This window comes from Protopterus annectens, chromosome 13.part0 (assembly GCF_019279795.1).
Source record: "Protopterus annectens isolate FY-2018-M chromosome 13.part0, PAN1.0, whole genome shotgun sequence".
Classification (NCBI taxonomy): domain Eukaryota; kingdom Metazoa; phylum Chordata; order Ceratodontiformes; family Protopteridae; genus Protopterus; species Protopterus annectens.
In genome coordinates this window covers 720,108,697-720,135,175 of record NC_056747.1, presented here as the reverse complement: position 1 = coordinate 720,135,175, position 26,479 = coordinate 720,108,697, and the positions used below count along the sequence as shown (strand labels likewise).

The 26,479-nt window shown below is 42.6% G+C and overlaps 1 protein-coding gene across 1 annotated transcript in view; it reads right to left on the bottom strand.

Moving 5' to 3' along the window:
- NLK (nemo like kinase) overlaps nucleotides 1-26,479 on the bottom strand; it is a 1,170,696-nt gene that overhangs the window by 770,115 nt on the left and 374,102 nt on the right. Inside the window, exon 2 of the mRNA XM_044054405.1 lies at nucleotides 9,213-9,342. Coding sequence (XP_043910340.1) covers nucleotides 9,213-9,342 — 130 coding nt within the window. The remainder of the gene's footprint in view (nucleotides 1-9,212; nucleotides 9,343-26,479) is intronic.

The following is a 26,479-nucleotide window of genomic DNA, read 5'->3' as shown; positions in this document are numbered from 1 at the left end:
CCAGTTGTATCTCTAAAAAGTTTCTTTTGCTTAGTAATCTTATTTTTGTTAATAAACGCCTCAATATTTCTCAGCGTCTTATCAAAATTTGTTTGATGCTGGAAAAACAAAAGATCACTAGTAATACTCATGTTTAATTTACTAATCTCATCCTGCATTTGAGATAACTTTGCGTCGTTATTGCGAATGATAATATCTAACATATCCATACCTGCACGATTGAACAGAGTTGTTAGTTCACGAAAGGCTTCAGTACCAGCTTCTATACCCATAGGCAGCTTCCAAATACGTAGCCCTTTAGGCACTTGATTTAATTCCTTAGATTTCTTCAAGAATAAATTGTCAAGCTGAATTGCTTTGAACTTAATACAAAGTTTTTCATATTTTGCTATTTGTTCCCTCAAGGTTGGAAACTTGATAAACTTCTCCTCTACCACTGCTGTTATGTCTCCAAAAACCAGCGTTTGAAACCAAGTTGAAAGATCGTGCTGTCGTCCAATCACAACTGGTTTAGGCAACGGAACAGGAGGTACCATACTGGAGGTAGAATTTTTTGAGACAGCTCCACTGTATGAAGTGGAAGCATTCATTTCCTGACCCGGAGCAATGGTAATGGGTGAATGCATAGTGAAAAGTTCAACCTGAGAGTCAGTGGGGCTAACCGCCGAAACCACTCTACTCTCTCCTTTTTCTCCCATGTGAAGCTTGATAAGTTTGTCAACCACATGGGCAAGTTCTTTTAAAACACTCTCCATCAGGAAAAGTCATGTATACACACCGCCCCACGAGCGAACGTCGCCAAGGCCGAAAAAACAGCAACCAAAACAGAAACTCCCAAAATTAGGGTAAAACCATGAAAATAAAAACACAAACAGCCACTGAAGACGACCACTGGTAGTGCGGAGAAATACAGTACTGACTTTAATGAACAAAATGACTGGAGAAATACAGTACTGACTTTAATGAACAAAATGACTAAGCGCTTTCACCAGTTAATACTGGCTTCTTCAGAGTCATTTTACAATCACAATTAAAACACCTTTATAGTAAATGCCCTATGTTAATAAGCTGACATCACAGTATAGCAACCAATGAACATCCTAATCAACTTTTTAAAAAATCCTATTATTAAATTAAGTTGTAAATAATTTCACTATTCTATCTAAAATTCTTAAAATACACATACTAAATATTATTTCTTACTTTAATATTTAGTATGTGTATTTTAAGAATTTTAGATAGAATAGTGAAATTATTTACAACTTAATTTAATAATAGGATTTTTTAAAAAGTTGATTAGGATGTTCATTGGTTGCTATACTGTGATGTCAGCTTATTAACATAGGGCATTTACTATAAAGGTGTTTTAATTGTGATTGTAAAATGACTCTGAAGAAGCCAGTATTAACTGGTGAAAGCGCTTAGTCATTTTGTTAATTAAAGTCAGTATTGTATTTCTCCGCACTACCAGTGGTCGTCTTCAGTGGCTGTTTGCGTTTTTATTTTCATGGTTTTACCCTAATTTTGGGCGTTTCTGTTTTGGTTGAACTTTCAGAGGTATATTTACTGTATATGAAATCTGCAAAATGTGATTCAGTGATACGTGTTTACAATCAACTGTGAAACTAGCTTCTTATTCAGTGAAATGAGTATTTCGATGCAAACACCTCAAACAGTGCAAGTTACCAAAAAAAAAATAAAAAAAAAAGAAATCCCAATCCCTCAGAGCCACACGCTCCAGGGATCTAAACCTTGTCATCACAATAAACAAAACATGCTGGAGGGATAGGTTCCTGACCCAGAGACTCCCCAGACTCTAGACTAGACTGCCTATACATGTCAAGTAGAGCACCTCCTTGGCCCTCTTCAAAAGGAACCTTGATGATTGGATGGGAGAAAGGAAATTCACCCCAGGGATCACGTCAGTCGCCCTGCTAGACAGGGGTCCAGGGAAGTAAATAGTGTGGAAAGAAATAGCTAGGGAATTGTTATGGCTAGGCTTGTATAGGCCCTAGGGCCGATAGCCTAGTACCAACCTATGGTGACAGCTGTTCATTAGACAAAGAGTTATATGTTGCTGTTATTATCAAAAGTCTCTCTCATAACATTGTAGCTGCATTGCAGTTTTGGTAGACAAAATGTTATTTTTTACTGCCAAAATTTATCAGTATTACAGTCAAACAAAGGGTTACATTTTTGTCACCATGCAAGATAGACCCAATCCATTACCAAGTGAACTCTGTCGGCTCACGACCTTTCTAGTAATGAATAACAACAGTGATGGCAAGTCACCATTTTGCTATACTGGGCAATCATTGCAACTTATGCATACTATATATATTTTCACAATATTTGAAAACAATTAATGTACAGAACTGTGCATGTTTGATGGCAACTGTGAGTAACAAAACTGTGTACCATGATGCTCTGTAAAGGACAGCATAATGTCTTTGTTGTAGGCTATACAGCTTTTACAATGTTAATTCTGGTATGAAAATATAGCCAATATTCATAACTGCTTTATCAAACATTCATATTTCTGGAAGCCTTCACACTGCCCAACTTTTTATAATGCCATTTTTTAATATACACCGTTGGCTTGCATATGCAACTCCAACACAACTGCAACACATTTCATTTCTACATAATTAATACAAATATGGAAATATGTAACACTTTCATAACCTTTTGCAAACATTCTGCAATAACTCAAGCCCTGTATGACCCATAGTGAATTTTTCACTGTGCCTGCCTACTAAATCATGTCACCTTGATAATACCAAAGTGCTCAATAATATAAGACTTACCAATGAGAAATGAATCTTGATATTAGAATAGTTTTAACATTAATAACCTGTATCTAAAGCAAACAATTATATCCAAGACAAAAAAATACACTAAAATTGTGCAACATCCACTGCTTAACAAACCAAGTCCTATGCACGAGGGAATGCACGGTCCAAACCAAGTAGAAAGCACCAAATAGACCAGCAAGGCAGCACGGAGTTCAATATATTTATTTGATACTTATATACTTAAATAACAGACTAGTTTCGGCAAACAGCCTTCTTCAGTGTAAAACAGTACAGTCCAGTTCCTTTTAGTCATCCATTTAAATACAATTGAGCTCATGAATATTCATGAAATTAAAACATATCATTAAGTGCTTAAAAGATATGTTTTAATTTCATGAATATTCATGAGCTCAATTTTTCATTGGCTCTTGCTATGTATTTAAATGGATGACATCCACTGCTTACCCAGTGTCATGTTTGGGGCCTATCGCATTCCATGTTTGCGTTATTAATAAAAATATGGAAATATTTAATAACTTCCATAACCATCTGCAAAAATATTTTCCAATTACTTTAGACCTGTACATCCTAAAGTGATGGCCTCACTGTGTACATTTACTAAATTATGCAAAATTCCACATGCCACCATGCTAGCTAATGTTGAGGGTACCATTCTTGAAATACTATTTAATATACTGACATTGCTAATATTAATAACTGTGAGGGGGCAGATATTGCTAATATTAATAATTGTGAGCGGGCAAAGCTGTATAGCTCATGAAATCTACATATTAGCTACTTCCTTTCTGTCTTATTTTACTTCCATCTTGTGTGTGGTTGGGTTTATGCTTAACTGTTCATGAACAACGAGTCTCAATATTAAAACACCATTACCGTTTTACAACTTTCACCTAAAACATTTACATCTTTCTATTACTCAAGCCTGTGCATTCCACAGTGATTGCTTTCACTGGGTGAACACATCCACTCGTGCCAGCTTCCATATGTCACGTTGCTAGCTGCTGCTGAGGGTACTACTCTAAAGTTACTAGCATTAATACAACAGTCGAACAAAGCAAATCTGCATACCTCAGGGTATGTGCATCTTTCCTACTGCATTTATGTGAGCATGATAGCCCTGACTGAGTAGTGGAAAGACTCTGATGCAGCATGACATACATTTCACGAGTTATTAATGACTGTTGGTGTAGATAATTAATCTACAACACTTTATGCTGCGTCTTTCACTGAACATGTGTATTAAATCAGTCAAGCTTGGGAGCGACACCTAACACTAATATCTACTGCCAAAGCTGCAACCCTCCAGATATTACCGGTTTACTATCAGAATTCCAAGTGAAGGTCCAACGACCACAGGATGCCGAAATTTGGTTGGCTGAAACAGTGTTGTTGAACCTTCATTCGGGCGAGTCTTGGTTTAGCGAATGCATTGTGCATTCGCACAGATGTGGTCGGCCTTCTGACAAGAGATCACTGTACAGTGTGAATTAGGAAATTTGCCCTTTTCCCCACTGTAGTGCAATCACGGAGTTGGAATATTTAATCTGCAGGGGGTGTGGGGGGTGCAGGGGGGGCTTGCCCCACTGCTACATAGTTTCCTCACGTGGTATGCAGTGTTTGACTACAGTCTACGGATTTCGAGAAAGGTCGAATTCGCTTCAGGAAGTGCGTTTGTGAAATTCTGATCTTTTTGACATTCCATTTAGAACATGCTTCAATATTTTAGGTTGGAATGTCTTGTGGATGTCAACCTTATGATAGTAAACCAACATTACCATTAATATACAGACATCACTGTTATTAATAATGTCAAAAAAAGAGACTATGTACCTCAAGATGTGTGTAGCTTACCCAACTCCCTTTTGCAAGTACAATGTCCCGTACTGAGTAGCGAAAACAAAGTAATGCACTGTAGCATGATGACAAGAAGTCAACAATATATCTGAATATGTTACTCTGCCATTTCTTTATTTGGTCAAGATCAGTCCATAACTTTGTAAAACTTTCAGACATTTTACTTTCATTTTGCACCATTGCTACTGATTATCTCATCTTGGAGACTGCCCCCCCTTTCTCCTTGCATCATCCTATGGCCTGCCTATCTAGTGCCCTGCATCCTCCCCAGGTCTACCAGCTGCTCCTGCTCGCCATGGACCTTTTCCAATTTTTGATGGCACTGGTCCATTCCACCTGATGTTTTTTGTTATGCCACACCCACAATTATGCCTCCTAATACAGCTACATGGTGATGCTCTCAGGGGAGGATGGGCATGCAGTGCATCACCCCCTCCTTTGTGGCAGCTCGACCATGTCCACCACTCTTACGTCCTTAAGCTATACCCCCCAATACAGCATTCCCAGCCTCCACCATGGATCGCTGCAGGGAATGGCCACCAAACCACACATCCATTCCTTTCCTACTGCTCCATCAGTTGACAGAGCCACTAAATGAACTTGAGTCAGCTGGGCAGTAGTCAAGACTTTATCTATTTATACCACTAAAACAGTTCAGACAGCTCTTCTCTGTCGGTCTTAGCATTCCTATCTTAGCATTCCTACATTCTCAGCTAACATTAAATATTTCTGCAAGAAAGTCAGGGTAACAGTGTCTCTCATGTATGTTCCCTTCTTCTTGTCCCTTTGCTCCTTAAGAGCAGAGTATTCCTTCTCTCTCTCTCCCCCTATATAATTTTATATATACATACATATACATAATACACACACACACACACATATATATATATATATATATATATATATATACATACATACATACATACGCACACTTTTTTTAAAAGATGCACACAAGTTCTGCTCTACACTATCATGTATATCAGCACTCTTAGAACATTTAAGTGCAGAGTTCTCACTTTCAAATACAGTTACATTTTGCACAGTTGCATCACTGGCCTGTAAAACCTCCATTTACTCCTGTGTATCAGGCATATTTTGATGTAAAGCACACTCATTCCAATTGTCACAGCATGGAATGAGTAAGGCCAATCTAACACCAAATGAAATGAACGGGAAATTGGCAAGGTTTAAAATGGCCTGCAAGGGCATCTAGCCTAGTACTTGCCTATGAACCTATAACTCAGAAATATTATTACATCTTCGCACTATGGTTATTCAGAAGAGAAACCACATTTTGACAAAAGGTAACAGTTTCTTAGTAAGTGCACATACAAGTCTCTCTTCTTGCACACAATTGGGAAAACTAACACAATAGGTACAGTCAATGCAAGAAGCAAAGTAGGAACACAAAAACTTTAGTTTGGTATAATTGCTGACTGTTGAACAGCACCACTGTAGTATGCAACTCACTCTGGAAACAGTCAATTATAGTGCCCTTTAATACTGTATGTTAACACAAAAACACAAATTAGCACAGTTCAGTTTCAAAAAGACATTCAAAGAAAGCAGTCCTTACAGTTCTCTTGTCCCTGTGCCTAAGCTTGTGTCAGGCTGAGTATAAGAGTGTTTCTAGGCCTTCCTGGTAACAAACAGAACCACTGCCATGGTCCTGGTAATCGACATGTCACTTTCTGGCATTTTAAGATTTCCTCTATACAGTTTCTGGCTAATACTCACTAGGAATCTATACTCCAGGTCATACAACTCCTTCTCTATGAGAGGCCAACATCTCTCCAGTTACAGCCTTGCTCTTCAGTGCTCCAATTTCTTTAATAGTGTCTTCTTCCTCTCCCCCAGAACACTCAGATTTCTTGACCAGTCCCAGCAAAAAACTGGAAAAAGTCCATTCTGATCAGGAGCAGCTGGTAGACCTGATAAGGATACAGGGGCTAGATAGGAAGGCCATGGGATGATGCAAGAGGAAAAAAAGGAGGGGGGAGCAGTCTCCAAGATGAGATAATTAGTAGCAGTGGTACAACAGATGGTATGAGGAAGGGCAGTATGGTATCCTTCATTCTGGACAAGTGTGCAAGTTCCTCCTCTCACATTACTCAGCTTTAAAGACTCACAACAGTTACTAGGGAGCACCACACCACAGTATACTGATGTCAACTCACTTCTGTCAATTACACCAATGCTGGGTAAACTGAAACGTCAAAGTGAACATCTATACTCTGGTGAATGCTGGAATAGCACTTGTAATAATTTAGGCTATACCAAAACTTGTATACCAGTGTTAGTACAGCAGACACTGGTCTAATGCTTGGGCAGGTGGTGGTCTGTAAGGCTGATGTTAATGGCAATAATGTGAGGCAAAGTTCTGGTGAAAAATACCAGGAATGGAAACAGAACTTTACAAAGATGCCCCAAACCCAAACACATGATTGGGGTGGGGGGGGGGTGTATAAGCCCTAGCAGTTTGAAGGCTTTGAGGTATTCTTACATCTACTCTCAATCAGTTGCTGTCAAGCTGAGGGATTAAAGAGAGATCTGAAAAGGAGGCGGGGAAAAAGAAAGATGACTCAGCACAAATGAAGGAAGTCATCCCTTAGTGGATTAGCTACAACAAACACAGGAAGCTTACACTTGTTCCTCACTTGTCCTGAGGGCTCTTCCCAAGAAAACGTTTTGGGGAATGACTCCATACTTTAAGCATTTTTCCAATTTAACTATTTTCTTACCTTATCTTTTGAACGGGAGAAGTTTAACTCTAAAGCAGACTTAAGAAAAGCAATTTATTTTTGGAATTTATTTTTAGACATTCTAGGACTACCAGAACTGGTGCAATGTCCAGTAACAGGGGAGTCTTAATGTACTAAGTTTTTGGAGGCTTCAAGGGCCTTCTATATGAAAAAAAAATGTTCGTGTCACATCTTAGCAGCCTTGTTAAAATTCCTGTATACCAAACTCCAGACCATATTGCTATCTGCTTTTAAGCATTAACAAGTACTGCGCATTTGTGTTTGCGTGTGTGCGTGCGAGAGAGTATGAATGAGATAGATTTACCCAACACAAGCACACTTGGGAGAGAGAGTGGATCTGCATGAAGATAAAAGCCTAGGCTCAAACTTTAAGAAAAGGGAAAAAAATAAAAACTCTGCACATAAAATGCTAAATGATAATAAAATGAAGATGACAAATTCTGAATAGCAGAAATTGCTCCTGTACAAGAATATTACCCTCCCCTCCCCCCAAAAGACAGTGAATGCAATCTGGGGCTATGTTTATTCTTACTCAAGTGTTCATGGCAGGAAATTAACTGGAGGTGGATAGTGAAATAAAAGGCAGATTCTACTTGCTGAGATACTTCATGATTTAGCCTAATTCCAGAGAACAGCGCCCAATGGGCCTCTTTGACATTAGATCTTCTGTTACTTTTAAAATAAGCTGGCATAGTTCAATTAAAAAAAAAAACTTCTAAATCATAAAAAAAAAAAATTATCCACCACATTATGGACATGGGTTTCTCTTCAGAAAATGAACTACAACTTATCAGTGCACACCCAGGCTAACCCACTGTTGTTAATTCAAGAAGTGAAATGAATAAACTGGCACTCAAAGGTGAAGTGGAATGGGTAGTGCTTGTGTAAGTTCTCAAGTTGCTGGGATGCATCTTATAACTTCAGGGGGAAAACAGGGGAGTCACACAGCCTAACCTTATGGCACAGATGGATGAAGCCCTGACTGCAAACTAGACAACCCATTTTTGGTTGGTGGCATAGGGGCTGGAGGGGGTAGAATGGGGGAGGGTTATGGAAATAAGTATCTGTTGAAGGCTCACCTAATGCTGTCTCTCACTGCTTGGGTGACACCCAGTGGGTGTACTTTGAGTAATAACTTCCGAGAGCTAGCCTGCTCAGGGTGCACAGCTCACACAGTAGGCGGGACTTTGGAGGTGAAGGGGCCTAGCAAAGGGGTTGAGTGTTCCAGGGGGTTAGACAGGAGTTTACTTGGTCCAGCACATAGGCATACACCCTACTTATTGTCCCTCTCTCTCTCTCTCTCCTCAGGGGACTAAATGGGCAGATGAGGTTCTCCAGTCATGAAACAGATGGGTCATAGGGGGTCTCTGCCCAGGTTGGAGATGCCTGGCTCCAGCCATGGGAGTGGCTCAGACAAGGCAGTGGAGTAAAGGATGAGGACCCATTGGGCAAGACTTAGGACACATGGAGAAAGAAAAGAAAAATATAGTGGAGCCAGCGTCTACCCATGGAATAAGGTTTATAACCTTACCAGACACCATGAAAACAGGGATAATGACACATTTTCCAAAAATAATGGCAGTTGAAACTATTTTACAGTGGCAGTTAAAACAATTTTGCCAAGTACTTTTAGAATGTAACAGCAATGCAATTTGACAAAATTCTGCACTTAAAGCAGACAACAAACAGCAGACCTTAAAAAAACTCAAACATACAGAAATAAAACACTTCCATATATAATAAATAACATATCACTTATGAATCTTGCAAGGTAGCTTACATTATCATGCTTAAAAAAGCACAGCATCTTCAATTCACGGAAGACCCTTTTGCAAGAGACCAGATTTTGGAAGACGTTGGGCATCTTTTTAAGCGCGACTCTCTTTCCATCTCTGGGATCTGTAACTGACCTACACAGTAATACACAGAAAAAGAAATGGGTCTTGTTATATTATGTATAGTAATGACTGCATACGCAAAGAGAAATAAATAAGTACTTATACTATCAAACTAGCATTTTCAGCAAATAGTTTTCAACATAATGTTCTGGCATTTGACTTTCAGAAAATAGCAATTCAGAACAGCAAACAGTCAGACTTTTAATTCTGCTAACTGATAAACTTTAACACAGGCATGTGAATTAAATTTCATGGTGAAACCTTTACACAACCCTCCTGAAGTTTAGAAGGCTCCTAAATGAGCATATCACAAGGGAGTTGCATATGAATAGGGACTGTGGAAATGAGATGCAAGGTAGAGAACACCCTGGTGGATAGGCGGGAAGGGAAGCACAGAAGTGGCCACTAGATGTTGAATCATCAACATACATTGTAGACAGCCTTGGGGTCTAGAGCTGCCTGTGATTGGTCAGCTGTATTATCAGTGGTCTCCTACAAAACATTTTTGCTAAAATGTTGACAGTATCAAAGTACAGAAAGGTTGTATGAGAAAGCACCACAACACTAGATCGCCATGAAAGGGACTCGAGGCAGTAAAGCAACTGAATTCAACTCAATGTCAGGTAGTGCTCAGCCTCTAAGTTCAAGCACAGTCTCATGCTACTGGTAATTACGCTTGCATAAGGATTAATGTTACTTCCTCTTCAATTATTCTACTAAGAAACAACTAACAGTGAAACCTAAAAACTGCAAATATTTCAAATTGCTACATGGATGATTTTATTAGGACAAAAGACAAACCATTATATGGGAACAATGAGCAGGTAGCAGAACTGCCTCAGAAGCATCTGAAATATATAGGAATGGTACATACTTCATACAGCAGCACTATTCCTATGCAAACACAGCCCTTGCAAAAGGATCTCAAGACTTGTGCCATCCCTAAGAAGAAAGCAAGGAGGTATACTTTCATGGCAATAACCTCTTAGGAAAGTACTTTCAAAATCAGTTAGGCTTTCAGACTTGGGAACATTTAGCTTGCAATGTTTTATATGAATACATGCACAGTAATCCATAATGAAGCCCTAGATGTGCTGTACAGGCACATTCTTAAAAAGCAAATGTCAGAAGTGCAATGATCTCTGTTAGAGGTTCCCAAAAATCTGTTATTAAAGTTCCATCGCCTAATTGTAGGACTTTGACAAAATTATTTAACCAGACGCTGCTCGCAGGCTGAATCTGAAAAAGGTCCGTGGAAATCACTGCTCTATCCCGGAAAACAAATACAAATACAAAGAAATAAATAATCTTTCTTAGAGGTTTTGCTCAGCTATCATAGGGGAAAAAAAGGGATGCAGTATATTGGCCACTCTAAGTCTGTTTTGTGACAGGTAGGACTTGTTTGACCTGTCAGAATCATGAAGACGTGGTCTAACCATCTGAAACCTCTTGTACTAACAGTTATATCAAATGGCTTTAGGGACATCCAAGGAGTACAAGTCATTCTCCCTTTATTTTCTTGTTTTAGAAAGAATGCTACTATATTAACTGATTCACTGTGAATGCAAAAAACAAAACAAAAAAAATCAAACTTCTGATATGAATGACTGCTTGGATTTCAATGGTACTAGAGTGGAACACAGTAGAGAAGCACATCAATGCTTGCAGTTCAGAAATTATCACTTCTAGATACATCTAGTATAAGATCTTAAATCATAAACGCTTAAATTTTCATTAAAGTTTGTGTACATCTTGCATAACATATTGCAAAACAAAAGAAGCCTTGGCAGAAACTGTCAGCGAAGTTTCTAACTGCGAGACAAAATATCATTAGGTCCGACCACAGCAGAAAGGCAACTTTAGTTAAAGAAAGAGATCTGAAAGCCAGCACAGACAATGCCACTGTGAGAGATTTATCTTCACTACAGTGATACCAGAACAACATAAGATCACAAAACAGGAATTACAACAGGGAAAGCTTCAATCTGATATGAAACACTACAATGACTAAAAGGGAAGAAAAACAGTAGAAGTGGAGTTGTGGGACTACATTAACAAATGAAGAGAATGGAATTCAGCATAAGGAAATATGGAAAAAGGAAAGAACCAACTTGGTTAAAAGATATACTCAAGGCAGGCCACAAGTAGCAAAATGAGGAAAGCTTGTAGAAGTAGAAGGGAGGAACATAAGTTTATACCACCTTCTTTGATGCCACAAAAAGGCAACAAAGTTCTTCCAAGAGGCTAAGACACCCCAAGAGAAGAAAATGGCAAAACGAGTAGAAATGGCAGAGTATTTTTTTCAAGAATACTAGAGATGCAAGAATTGCCAGATTACTGGGAAGAGAGGCAGATCAGGCATAATTACTGAATGGCTTCTAAAAATCTGTTATTTATACAGGAGCAACAAAAACAAAATATCCACATAGGAAGGTAGACCAAAAATAGAACACTTTAAACAGAAGAGTGACGGGAAACGACAAAATGAAAGTTAGATTTCTCAAGGAGATGACGGGCAGTTCACATGAGATGCTTTCAAGGTGCGAAAGGTGCATGACAAACTGTAGTGCCCTTTCATAAATGTCGATCTAGTTTTTTAGTCTCACATTTTCATTCCAGTGAAGGCTAAAGAAAATAATTTACAGTACAGGCTGACAGAGTTCTTAAAACGCTAAATTTCATGTTGACAGTTGACAACACAAAGCCTTACAGCAAAGGTATTTTCCAGTTGGTCTTGATTTACTTCCACAACTACATCACTAGTTAGGCAGACTAGAAAGAAACCTATGCATGGGAGGTGTCAGGATCACGATACAGTACTTCACAGAACGTTGGTAGCTAAAAGAGAAGGAATTTTAATACTCATATAAAATTGAAGCCTTCTAAAAGGCTGCTTAATTAAGGGACTGAAAGAATGAGTTAGATGTCCTAATGCTGACAGCCTTAGTTCTATCTGTTCCTGCAGCCAGACGCCTTTAATGTCAGATTCCCCTGAAGTGTACAACATTCTCCAAACAGGGACAGGGCAGTAGATAATGTCAAAAGAAAGCTAACTGATGTCCTAAATGATAAGATGTTTCACAAAGCAACAAGGATGGGGAGGAACATCACGGACCTGGTTGGGAGAGGAGTCAAGCAATTTTTTTTTGTCAGGTAATACTTCAGAAAAGTGAGAAATGCTTAAAACTCAAAGTCAGTTCATTGTTAGCAGTCTGCGCCCCCCCCCCCACGATATGTAGACATTTAAGAGGCAGTTAAATAAGTAGGGGTCATGTACAGGACATAGCCCTGTGTATGAGGAGTGCTGGCTACTTTATCCCAAGTATAAATACTTTCTGAGCTGGCTTTCTTTCTTTCTTAAATAAATGTGGTTTCATTTTTCCCGGTAAACATCACTCAGTTAAGACAATGACGAAGGTGGTACAGAGTTTTGTTCCTTCAGCTTCCGCAGAACGTGAGTGCTGGAAGGAGAATAAGGAAAAAAGGAAGAAAAACCATAAGCTAGCCAGGTTTAGACCAAACAAAGCTTCGTCAAAAGGATCCCCTGCAAAAAAAAAAAGAATACATCTTCTGTATATAAGGCATTTTAAAAGATTACACCTAGCACTTTAAACGAGTACAATGGAACTCATGGGGGCAATCTAAGGCATTATAGGAGATTCCACAACCTCAAGGGGAAATAATAAGAAGTTATGCACCTACCATAACGTTCCATGTTAGTTGTCTTCATCTCGCCTTCTTTCTTGCTGTTTGGGATCGGAGCTGATCCTCGGCTCCGACTCAGCCATCTGCAATAGCTTGAGAGCCGTTTACTGGCTCGAGGCTACCCCTTATCCCATGATGCCTAGCGATAGCGACCCAGATCTCATTTGAAATAGCTAATCCAGACATAATAAGAGAGAAACCAGTTATCGAAAAACTGGTTGTTCCATGCATTCTAATATCTAGAATAGATTAGGAAGACCTGGCCAGAAGAATAACAATAAAAGAATACTCAGCCAGTGAAAAAAGGGACTCCTCTCGATCCACTAGGTCAGGGGACGGAGGGAGGGACGCAAGAAAGAAGGCGAGATGAAGACAACTAACATGGAACATTATGGTAGGTACATAACTTCTTAATGTTAAGTTGTCTATCTCGCCTTCATTCTTGCTGTTTGGGACAGCGTCCCTAGCACCTAACACCCTGGGTGGCTCAGTGGAACAGACTCTTCAGAACAGTGGAACCAAAGTCAGCTCTGCTCCGGGAGACCATATCCACCTTGTAATGAGAAAAAAAGGTATGAGGGTTTGCCCATGTGGCAGTTGCACAGATGGAATCCATGGGCAACCTAGACTGAAAGGCTACGGAGGTGGCTAATGCCCTCGTAGAATGACCTTTCGGTTTAATTGGTAACTCTTTATTCCTTAACTGGTAAATAAAAGTAATAGTGTGGGACAACCATCTGGATAAGGTCACCTTGGAAACTGGGAGACCTTGTTTGTTTAAGGCATAAGAAAGGAATAATTGGTCTGACTTTCTTATTTCTTTAGTTCTGTGTAGGTAAAAACGCAATTGTCTATGAACGTCCAATTGGTGAAGTTTGTATTCTGCCTTGCTGCTATGATTTGGGAATAACACAGGGAGATCTACAGATTGGTTTAAATTATTTTCTGAGCAGACTTTAGGAAGAAATGAAGGATTAGTCCTCAGAGCAACTCTGTCCTTATGAAACACCAGGTAGTTCTGAGACACACCTAGCTGAAGTGATAGCTACCAGAAAGAGTGCCTTCCAAGATAGAAACTTGATGGAGCAGGATGCTGCTGGTTCAAAAGGGGGCAGAATTAAGGAAGTTAGGACTAAATTAAGGTCACAAGGGGGATGGGGATCTCTCACTGGAGGTCTAAGAAGAGATGTTCCTCTCAAAAAAGCTTTACAGAGCTTATGAGACATAATGTTAGAATTTGACAAACCAATATGAAAATTAGAAATGGCCGCTAATTGTACCCTAATTGTAACGGAAGCGGCCCCGGAGTGAAACAGTTGTGCTTGGAATTCCAGAATTTCGTGGGCTGGGGCTGAGAAGGGATCCACATTCCTAGACTCTGCCCAACATGAAAAACGTTTCCATTTGCTAGCATAAGTTTTTCTCATTGTAGACTTATGAGAGGAGACGATAATCTCACGGACTGCTGGGGAAATGCTGGGAAGCCTGGCTAAGGTTAGAAGTGGAGCAACCAAGCTGTGAGCTGGAGAGTTTGGAGGGACTGATGCAACCCGCCTGATTGATGAATCAAGAGATCTGGAATTGGGTCCAGAGTCCAGGGCTGGTCGAGAAGGTAATGGTGCAGGAATGGAAACCATATCTGTCGAGGCCAGTAGGGGGCAATGAGGATCATTTTGCAACCCAACGATTTTGCTTTCAGTATGAGTTTCTGTATCAGGGGAAACGGAGGAAAAGTATAAAGAAGTCCCTGAGGGCAATCGTGAACTAGAACGTCTCTGGGTATGTGACCTGGAAGCGGAAGAAGGGAGAAGTAGATGCTGCATTTGCTGTTGAAGGGGGTGGCAAAACGATTGCAGCAAGGCTGTCCCCATTTGCGGAAAATAAGATCTGCAACTTCTTGATTCAGATACCACTCGTGAGGCATGAGGACAGCTCTGCTGTGCCTGTCCGCTATGACGTTGGATCTCCCAGGGATGTGCGTCTCAATCAGAAAACGTTGGGAGGAAATCGACCACTGCCAAAATCTGAGTGCTTCTCGACACAGGGGGTAGGATCTGGTTCTGCCCTGTTTGTTGATGTACCACACCACTGACATGTTGTCTGTTTGAATTGCAATGGTCCTGGAAGGAAGAGAGTCTTGAAGAGCTTGCAATAATAGGAGCAAGGCTCTCATTTCTAGGTCATATGTGCAGATGATACTCCTGAGGTTGCCAAGTGCCTTGGACTGTCCTGCCCAGATAATGCCCCCCCCCAAACTATCAGGGAGGCATCTGTCGTCACTGTGGCTACTGGAAGGGGTTGTATGACAGGTCTGCCCTGAGTAACTAGTGGGGAGACCATCCACCAAGAAAGGTGTCTTTTGCATGCCTCCGTGATCAGGATCATGTGAGACATGTAGCTCTTGGAAAGACCACTGCGTGAAAAGAAGCCACTGAAGAATTCTCATGTGGAAGCGATCTAGTAGGAGTAGAAGAATGGCAGTTGCCATGGAGCCCAGAGTTTGAAGGACATACCTGACCTGGATCCTTTTGCTCTGCATTAGGATTTGCACTTGTTGACGAATTGTGGACACTCTTTCTAGTGGCACCGTGCGAACATATCCCTTGTGTTTATGTCTGCTCCTATGTAAGTGATAGACTGACAGGGCAACAAGGCAGATTTTTAAAAATTTATTGTAATACCTAGCTGGGTGCAGGATGTGATTGTATAATCCCGCGCTTGTAGGAGTTGATGCCTGGTGGTAGCAGTGAGGAGCCAGTCGTCTAGACATGGAAACACCTGGAATCCTTGATGTCTCAGGTGAGCCGTGACCACTGCCATGCATTTGGTGAACACCCTGGGGGCTGTGGTGAGACCAAAGGGCAGAGCTCTGAACTGGTAATGACTGGCTCCCACCCGAAAGCGAAGAAATCTCCTGGAGCATCTGTCCATCTTGATATGGTAGTACACGTCCTGAAGATTTGTCGAGCACATCCAATTGTCCTGACCCAGGAAGGGTAGAATGGACTGTAGCGTGACTATCCCAAACTTTCTTTGTACAGATTTGTTTAGTCTGCTGAGATCCAGAATCGGTCTCCAGTCCCTTGTCTTTTTTGGTACCAAAAAGAACCTTAAGTAAGTTCTGGATCCATGCTGGTCTGCGGGGACTTCCTGGATGGCTCTTTTTTCTAGCAGTTTTGAAACTTCTACTACTGCTTGCTCCTTCAGATTGGGTGGAACATCTGGTAGGGTCTTCTTTGACTGTAAGGGAGGGTTGATGGAAGGGAATTTTGTAACCTCCGGATATAATGGACCGTACCCATCTGTCTCTTGTTAAATTTTGCCAGGCTTTTGGGTACAGTGAAAGTCTTCCCCCGACTGCTTCCAGAGGTGAGCAGCCGGGCCACCCTTCAGGGATGCTGGAAGGGCTTATCAAAGAAAGATTCTCTGTTGCCCTGATTCTGTGGACCCCCTCTGCCATGAGGGCGGCATCTATTATTATTATTTCCCCCTCTGCCTCTGGTGGAAAAATCACTACGCGTGTCAGATAAGGCTCCTTGAGATTTACGGAACCACATCTTCCCACTCTTCTGACCCTTGGGCTAAGGTCTAGAGGGAGTGGAAAAACGGAATCCCACGGCAGAGAGAGTCTTGCCTTCTTGCTCACACCTAATCAATGTGTCTCATCTGTGGCCCAAAGAGAAAGGAGCCATCAAAGGGGGTATTGGTGAAGGACGCTCGAAAGGGTTCCGCAAAGTGACACAGCCACATCCACGCATGCCTCCTAAGGGCTACACCTGTGCCCGCGGCTCTACTCACTCCATCGGCTGCATAGGAAATGAGCCTCATGGAGGAGTTAAGTACAGAATTAAGCGTCGCTAGCTGGGAAGCTACTTTGGCTTGTGCTCCCTTCAGCTGTAGGATCTTGAAGGGTATCTCCAAGCTCTTTAAGGAGATCCCTTTAAAGTCGAGTAAAATGACAAATAGTTCTGTGACCTCATGGAGAAGGTCGCTGAAGCAAACATTTGCATTCCGTACCTGTCCATCGACCTAGACTCCTTGTTAGGGGGATGAACAGATGAAGAGGTCTCCGCTAACTCTTTTTTGGTGGCTGCTGCTACCACCATGGCATCAACGGGCACACTTTTAGAAAGGAATTGTTTACCCTGGGGAGCTGTAATAAATTTACCAGGTCTCCTTGGAGATGGTTCCACTGTGTCCGGAGCTGACCACGCCTTTCGAGCCACTACGGACATAAGTGGGTCGAAAGGCAGAGAAACCCAGCAGGTGGAAGGTTGGGAACTGAAAGCATCCAGGAATACAGACTCATCCTCAGTAGGGGCTAGGGGATTCCAGTTCCCCCTCTGCCTAAGCATTTCCAGGATGTCTGGGAAGGAAACATCTTCAGAGGGGGATCTTGGGGACCCTTCTGATTCATTTAAGTCTGTATCAGAAGTGACAGACCCAGGGGAGTCAATGTGCTTCCTTTTGCACTTCTTCCAAGGGGGCACCTCTGAGTGATCAGAGGAGGCCTCGGAAGAAGAGGAAACCCCCAATGTGGTGTCCTGGAGCATCGGTTCCCTACACTTGGGGTCTGGAGGGGGAGCAGAGGTTGGCACAGACTACGGGGGACGGAGCTGGTGGGGCTGGTAGTGGTGCTGACTTGGGGGACAGCACACTCCGCATGACTTCAAAGGCGTCTCTGCCTCGAGGCAGAGAAAGCTCGGTTACGAAGAAATAGGAATCTTTCTCCGCGCCGAGGGGGCGGCTCCGAAGCAGATATTGGAACAGAGCTCACCTGCGCCGATGCTCGGAGAGGGAGAATGGGGTCGGACAAGGGTCCGATGCCACTCGCCCCCTTGGAGCTGATGAGGGAGCCCCGGCGTCCAGATCCCTTGATCAAAGGTACTATCGAGGTAATCGGAGCAGACGTCGGAACCGAAGGAGATATGGTTATAGGAGCCAACGGTTCCACTACTCGAACACAAACGAACTCCGGCTCTGAGCTCAATGGAGTCGGAGGAGGAACAGAAAGGGAGGTGAATGGTGCCGATACCTGTTGAGGAGGGCTAGACAACATTTTAGCTAGTGCCTGTGATTTTAGCAACCTACTTACTACTCTCTCCACATCATGATCCGACAGCCTAGAGGATCGAGAGGAGTGTGAAGAATGGTGGCTACGTTCACTTTGCAGTAATGAAGAGCCAGGAGCCGAATTAACTGACTCTAACAAAGGGGACCTCAGCCTTTTATGGCTCCAAGACGGCTCTGAAACATCCGATGGAGCCGACGGAGGAGTTGTCTTGTTGGTGCCAGCTGGAACCGACATACTCCATAAATCCTGTACCGGAGTCGGCTCCAAAAGTGGAGCCGACGGTTTAGAGGATTTTGGGGAATTCACTGGCTGTGAACTCTTTGCCAGTGAATCCTGAGGTTTTAACAGACCCCTAAGGATCAATTTGTTCTTCCATTCCTACAGAACTCTTGGACTAAAGGCATGGCAGATAGAACAAGAGTCCTGCAGGTGAACGGCGCCCACACAATAAACGCAACTAGTGTGCCCGTCTGTCAGACACATTTTCTGACAGCACGAGTCACACTTTTTAAATCCAGATACTTTAGCTTCTTTAGACATATCAACCACAGAGAACCAAGCACCAGAAGAGAAACACAGACAGAAAAAAATTCTACTCTAGTCAAAGACAACAGACTATGTAAATATATATGAAACAAACTCCCCTTTTTTTTATGAACAATAGCAAAAAAACAGAAGGAAAGGAGAACCTCTAAGTTAAACGGCTGTCCTTGGGAAGGGAGTGGGGGAGGGGAGAACTCTCTAACTTAAACGAGTTCTACTAAAAGGGACTATAAAAGAACAAGGTACTCAACAACAAACACTAGTAAATAAAACTAAGAAGGGGAATTTATCCAATAGTTTTATGGTGTATAAGAATATATTTCTACACAAAAATTTTGAAAATACAAGCCTGAGCCAGAAAATGACACACCTTGCAGCTGAAGCGACAAACGAGATCTGGGTAGCTATCGCTAGGCATCATGGGATAAGGGGTAGCATCGAGCCAGTAAACAACTCTCGAGCTATTGAAGATGGCTGAGTCGGAGCCAAGGATCGGCTCAAATCCCAAACAGCAAGAATGAAGGCGAGATAGACAACTTAACATCACTGGTTTTAGTACATGCCAGGATCTTCCAAGTTAGAGGTTTCACGTGTTATCAAGTGGAGATAGAAGACCCAAATATCCTCTGTGACAGGGTAGGGAACAAAAGCCTCATGAAAGAGCCAAAAGACATTGCGCTATGGTAGTAGTGGGTTGTTCTGAAGCAGTGGCTGTTCCAAACTACCCCAGGGACCTGTAAACTATCCTGGTGGAAAGAAAAGAAACCCCTAAGAGGCATACCACATTAGACATAACTATTATTAAGCCTACAGTTGTTAAAAATTAACAATACTTGTCTCAGTAGCCCACTCCAGATATTGACATCTGAAAAGTTTTTTTCCTCCCAAGGCCCTAACTATAGTTCACTTGGACTGGGAAAAGACAACAAGCAGGTGCCAGTGTCAGATGATACCCTCAAAGATAAGTATGTAGGAAATTATTCCAATAATACCTTATTTTGCATACAGATTATTATATGCTGCCAGGCAAGAAGAGAAGCACAAGGAGAAGGCAGCAGAGATGAGACCCTGCTAGTGCCCATATCCCCAAAGTTACTGCTGATGTGGCTACTTTAAGGGTAGGGAACAGTAAGCCTGAATCTAAGCCACAGCTATCAAAAAAATAATGAATTCTGAAAGTGGGTTACTTCAGGGGACGTTAGGTCTGAAACTGAGCCACAGCTGTCAACAGATACTGGACTTCTCTTAAAAGGGGAACTAGAAGACGGATCACAAAGAAATTGGTGAGACACACACAGTTATCAGTTCCCACCTTACATGACCTGAGAAAGACTGCCAAGGTGGGTCCTGATTATCCATTGGGGGCACATGTATACTGGGACAAAGGGTTGCAAAGGGCTACAGAAAAACAGAATGGACTTCTGAAGGGGAGCTCGGGAGAAGGGGTGCAACAGCTGGTAGTGTCAGACACCTTTGGCAAGAACTCATGATACTCCTTTTTTAGCAAACCTGGGCATAAAATGCACAAAAATGGCTTATGCAAAATTTCTTGGGCAGGTACTGCAAGACATATGAGCAGTGCCAAAAGGCTGGCAAGGCAGGAAACAAAGCCAAGGTTGATTTAATACCCTTTCATACTATATGGAACAGTTTCAAAGAGCAGCCATGGACACTGTGGAGCCTCACAGTACTCAAAGCCACAGGTATGAGGTTTACCTTACTAGTGCTGTTTTACTCTATTGGGTACCCTGAGGGGGTGGTTCTGTTCTCTACTCATGCTGAGAAGGTGGCAAAAGATCTGTCAGAAGTTTTTTAAAGGACAGGCTTTCCATGGGAAGCATCGAAAAAAGCAGTCCTAATTTTATGTCAGACCTGTTGAATGAACTGTTTGCAGATGCACTGTGGAATACAGCAGCTAAAGACTGCACTCTTCTCTAGATAAACATAAATGGTATTGAGCATAGGTTTAATTCTACTCTTAAAACCATGTTGATGACATTTTCATACCACTTTAAACGGTAGTGGCACAAGTGTCTGCACCACCTCCTCTCTGCATACAGAGATGTAACCCAATACTCCCTATGTTTTTCACAATTTGAACTACTTTATGATCACTGGGCGAGGGTTCTCCTATATTCAATGGATGACGAGTGGGAGGGAGAATGTAATTTCCACAAGGTATCGACTTTGGAGCAAATTTCATGATCAGGCTCAGTTCGCTGATGGGACTGACAGGAACATGAAGCAAAAGTGCAACAGTAGCAAAAGATATGCAATCTGCATACAGCTAGAATAAGAGAATATGCCATTATATAAAAGGTGATGGTGCCTACTCCTGTTTATTAGAATAAGGCTGCAGAAAATGTGGTAAATAACATTAATCATGTCCTACAGTTGCCAGGAAGGAGCAGAACAGTACAGTTGTGTAAAATCTTACCATAACTTTATATGTCCTGCTCTTCTATATGGTGCTGTATCCATAACACTCAAACTCGTACATCTGGCCATTTTACAAAAGATAGTTGCTACTGTGAAGGTATGTGTGATGTCCCATGTCTCTCAGCGATCATCAGCCATAAACAGATGCCATGAATAAAACGGATGCCAGCAGGCACCTACCTCAGATCTGAATGCTGCTGGAACCAGCAACTACTGAGAGGGTAGTCAGAAGTCAGGCAAGTGTCAGGGGGAAGGCAGGGTGGGAAAATATACAGCAGCATATAGAAGAAAAGGACATCTAAAGTTATGGTAAGATTTTACACAACTATACTATGTCCTTCTATTCATATGCGGCTGTATCCATAACATCAGGGGGAATGCAAAAGCTCATACTGTTAAGAATTAGGTGGAGGAACAGAGGTATTTTCCAGAAAGCCATGAAGGATGGCTCTGGCAAATCCCACCCTGGACCTAAACATGATGTCCAACTTGTAGTGTTTAGTGAAAGTATGGACAGATGACCATGTGGCTGCTTCTAAAATCTCAGCTGTATCCAAGCTCTTAAAGAAGGCCCCAGAGGAAGACACTGCCCTAGTGGAATGTGACTTAACTGGGAAGGGAAGCCTTTTGCCACAGGCTGTACAGCAAAAAGCAATAGTCTTGGAGATCCAGGAGGGGACACTTTGCTTGGAAATGGGAAGACCCTGGGGCTCTAGGGTGGTAGGAGATAAACAGCCTGTCTGATTTATGGATGGATTTGGTCTTGGCCAAATAGTATCGGAGTTGGCTATGTACATCCAAGGAATGAAAGATCCTTTCAGCAGGGTTTCGAGGTGAAGGAAAGAAGGTTGATGGACTGATTCAGGATAAGTTCATTGACAACAATGGCCATGAAGGATGGGTTAGTATGTAAACAGACTCTGTCCTTGTGGAAAACTATAAAGAAGTAAGAAGCCATAAGGGCTTGTAGTTCGGAAACCCTTCTGGCTGAAGTAATGACCACCAAAAGAATAGTTTTCCATGTGCAGTGTTGGAGAGAACAGTCCTTGGCTGGCTCAAAAGGTGGTAGGGTTAACTTTTCCAGAAAAAAATTTAGATTCCCAAGGAGGTGGAATGGGCTTCCTTTGAGGTCTAAGGTATAGCACCCCCTTCAGAAATAGCTCAATTTCTAGTCTAGAAGCTAGAGGGGGGGATGAGAGGGAGGCATGCTGAGATGACAGACAAATGTGCCATAGTGGAAGAATATGACAATCCGGAGTTCATCAGTTCATACAAGTAAGACAAAACCACTGGGGGGTCTACTGTCATTGGCTGGATATTTTGTTTTAGACACCAAACAGAAAACCTCTTCCATTTGGATAGGTAGGATTTTCTGGTAGTTGGTTTTCTGCCCTGCAGAACCTGAAGCACATCCTCTATGCAAAGATGGTTGAAGGGAATTAATGCCCTATCACCCACAATGTAAGTTTCAGGGTGGAGAGTTGGAGGTATATGAGAGTTCCCTTCTCCTGTGTGAGCAGGTCCATTCAGTAGGGTAAACTTGTGGTGATTGCCCTTAGTTAAATGATGTGCTTAGGGAAACGAGATGTAAGCAACAAAAAACAAAAGCAAGCTTTCCACTGCTCAAAACCAGCCAACGGAGGTACGGAATAAACGATTTTATTGCTTGTCAATAACTTTTTTAAAACACCTTGCTTTTCAGCACAAAACTTCCACCACGTGAAGAACAAATACGAAAAACAAATCCCAACAGTTTGAATCAAGCGCTTTCGCTTGGTCTCATTGCCAAGCTTTATCAAGATCAATTAGAAATCGAATTCTAACTTCATTTATAGGGTCTGTTGACCATCATGTGATAGCTTTAGTAATTAAGCTATTAAAGCTATACAAACAGTTTCAAACCTGACAGTCCTAATGTGCTTAGGGAACCAATGCGGCCTTGACCAATAGTGGAGCACCAACAAGATTTGCAGTTGTTCTTTCTGAATCTTCAGCAGAAGATTCTGTACGAGAGGGAAGGGGGGAATGCATAGGCAAACATCCCCTTCCAAGGAAATAAAAGAGCATCCACCCTCCATGCTTCAAGAGAAGGTATCCTGGAGCAGAAGGTTGGGAGTGGTCTGTTCATGGGGAGGGCAAAGGTAGCAACTATCTTTTGTAAAATGGCCCCATCGATGGACCAGGTTCAAGAACACATTCCTGTTCAGTATCCATTCGTGGGATCGGGCCATGGTCCTGCTTAGTGTGTCTGCAATCACATTTTCTGCAGAAGGTATTTATATGGCTAGAAGGTCTACTTGTCTCTCTAGGGTGATTTTCCATGCCTGCAGAGCCAATCTGCACAGGAGATAGGACCTTGTCCCCCCCCCGTTTGTTGATGTACGACAGCACAGTGGTATTGTCTGTGTACAACCTCAGCACTCCCGGTATAATTTGATCCTTGAAGATCTGGAGGGCCAATATCAAGGCTCTCATCTCCTTGATACTGATGTGCTCCCTCTGTTGGTTCAGGGTCCAAGACTTTCTCACTTTCCATTCTGCTAAGGTTGCTCCCCAACCTGTGTCTGAAGCATCTGTGTAAAGGCCCTGACTGGGGGCAGAGGTTGTAGGGGTAGGCCTGGGTTGGCCAATATTAGAACTGTCCTCCAGTTCAGTTCCTTGGACAATCACGGTAACAAGGGAACCAGGAACTCCAGGGGGTGCTGGTGTTGCTTCCAGAATGTCCTCAAGTACCATTGGAATTTCCTCATGTGTAGCCTTGCTAGGGGTACCATGGGAATGGTAGAGGCCATGAATCCTAGGTGCCAGAGAAATTCCCTGGCCAACAAAGCTTGGAGAGGGACTATCCCCTTGAAATAAGAATTAAGGGACAAAATCATGTCTGGAGGAAGACAGGCCATCATTTATCCTGTTAAAATCCTGCATCCAAGAACACATGATCCTGTGCGTGTGTCAGGAATGATTTTTGAAGGCTTATGGTGAACCCTAGACCTCTCAAGAAGGAGATGGTAAAGTCTAGATGATGTATAGCCAATTGAATGGACAGGGCCTGGATCAGAATATCGTTCAAACAGGTTCATAGGATGATACCACGCTATTGGCCCAGAGGCCCTTACAAGCCTAGCCAAGAATTTCACCCATGTTCCCTCAAAGCCAGCATCTGTTTCCCCTCTCCAGCAGGGACACGGGTGGGATCCCAGAGGTATATTTTCGGTTTCCCATCCAGTCATCCAGGTTCCTCAAAGAGGGCTAGAGAGGTACTCTGCTTGACATGGACAGGGAGTCTATTCCACAGACGGGGGAGTCTTTGGGACAAAAATCTATCCCGCCAACAAGTTCTATTAATGTCACTGACCAGGTTAAGGCCTTGCGTGTGGGTTGCATGAGTGGAGTTTGTCTTACAGACATGTAGCAACTCCATCAAGGCAGGGTCTGAAATGGCCTTGTATGCCAGGCACAAGTCACCTCTGAGCAGTCTGTATGAGACTGAGTAGAGGGACAGGGCTTTTAGCCTATCTGTACACGATACGTGTTTGAGACCCTGGATTTTCCTGGTCAGAAATCTCTGTGATCTCTCCAACTGCTGCATTTGCTTGGCAAGGTACATGCCGAAGGGGGCATTGTACTCGATAATGGGTCTGATAAGGGAGGAGTACAGGGATGTTATGACCTCCTTGTTTCTGGATGAAATACCCTGGTGGTGGTGGTCAAAAGTCAAGATGCTATTAACCTAGGTGCCCAGGTCCCTCACGACTGATTGATAAAAATGTACTAAGCATGCAATGTGATAATTAGTGGGGATGACATTTTCCCTAAAGGGGATAATGATGCATTTCTTGGCATTCAGTTTGAGGCCATGCTTCTGGCACCAGTCATTAGTTTGGGTAAGACCATCTTGGAGGATGTTCACATCACTAGAGGAATTTAAGACAGCGCCCAGCTTGCAGTCATCTGCAAACTTGGTCAGCTACAGACCACTAGTTTTGGCTTGCACCACAGAAAAGTATATCCCAAACAGGAGAGGTCCCAAGACCGATCCCTTGGGGTATACCACTTGTTACGAGTCTACTACTAGAGGTGGCTTCCCCTACTTTGACTGAGTGGGTTCCATCAGTGAGCCAGCTAGCTACCCATCTGGTAACATACAGATTGATGCCTAGCTAGGAGAGTTTATCTATTATGCCCGAGTGGAGAACAGTGTCAAAGGCTTTGGCAAGGTCAAGGTAGGCGGTGTGCACCATCTTCCCTCATCCACGGCTTTGGTGACTGTTTCAAAGTCGTCGACCAAGTTTAACAGGCATGATCACACTTTGACAAAACCAAACTGTGTAGGGTCAAGCAATTGAAGTTTGACAATGTCCTTGTTTATAAGGTCCATGATAATGCGTTCCATGTCCTTGCAGATCAGGCTAGTTAGGCTGATGGGCCTATAATTGTCTGGATCAGTGGACGATCCACCTTTGTGTAGAGGGATAACAGTGGCTGTCCTCCATTCAACTGGGATGAAGCAGATGCTCAGGCTTTGGTTGAATAGGGTGTCTAATGGAGCTGAGAGCTCATGACTCATTTCATGTAGGATACAGCCAGGGATGTTATTGGGTCCCATAGAGACGGTATTTTTTGCCTTTGAGAGGGCATTAAGGATCTGCTCCCTGGTGATTGGGGGGCAGGTGCTGGAGATATCCTGGTTTACTGACGGGGACAGGGGGTGATGTTTTCACTGAACCTGTCTGCCAGCAGGTTGGGTATATCTATGGCATTTGTGTATGTGGTGTTATTGACCACCAGTTCAAAGCAGATTTGGGTGTTGCCTTTGAGATTGCGGATATATGTTAAGAAGGCCTTGTGATTGTCCTTGGTGGATGTGGCCAATCTGGACTCGAAGTCAACCTTAGAGGATGTCACCAGTGACCTTATTTGCTTGTTCAGACAGAGGAGAGATTGCCTCCAACTTGGCACCTGCTCCTTCTAAGCCTTGGACAGCAATTTTTTACTTCTGTTAATAGAGTTTGTTTATTGCTGGTGTCCACCAGACAGGTTTACTCTTCCTTGAGGAAGATGATTTGGTCCTGTCAGGTATTGCCGAGTCCATACAGCTATGTAGGTGCTCATATAGTTTTTTGGTGTAGGCTTGGACATTAGTGCTAGTTCCAACTGAAGGGACGGTGGCTGTGAAGCTGCTTATACCTGCTCTGAGGAGTCTGTAGTCAGCTTTGGAAAAGTTTTTCGTTTGACCATGACAAGGGGGGAGGGGTGTCAGGGGAGATGGTGACTTCAAAAGTGATCGCTTTATGGTCAGTTCTTACCAAGGAAGATGACACTGTTGGAGTGCTACAGTGGCTACTCATGTTGGTTAGGACCAGGTCTACAATATTTTCACCTCTCATG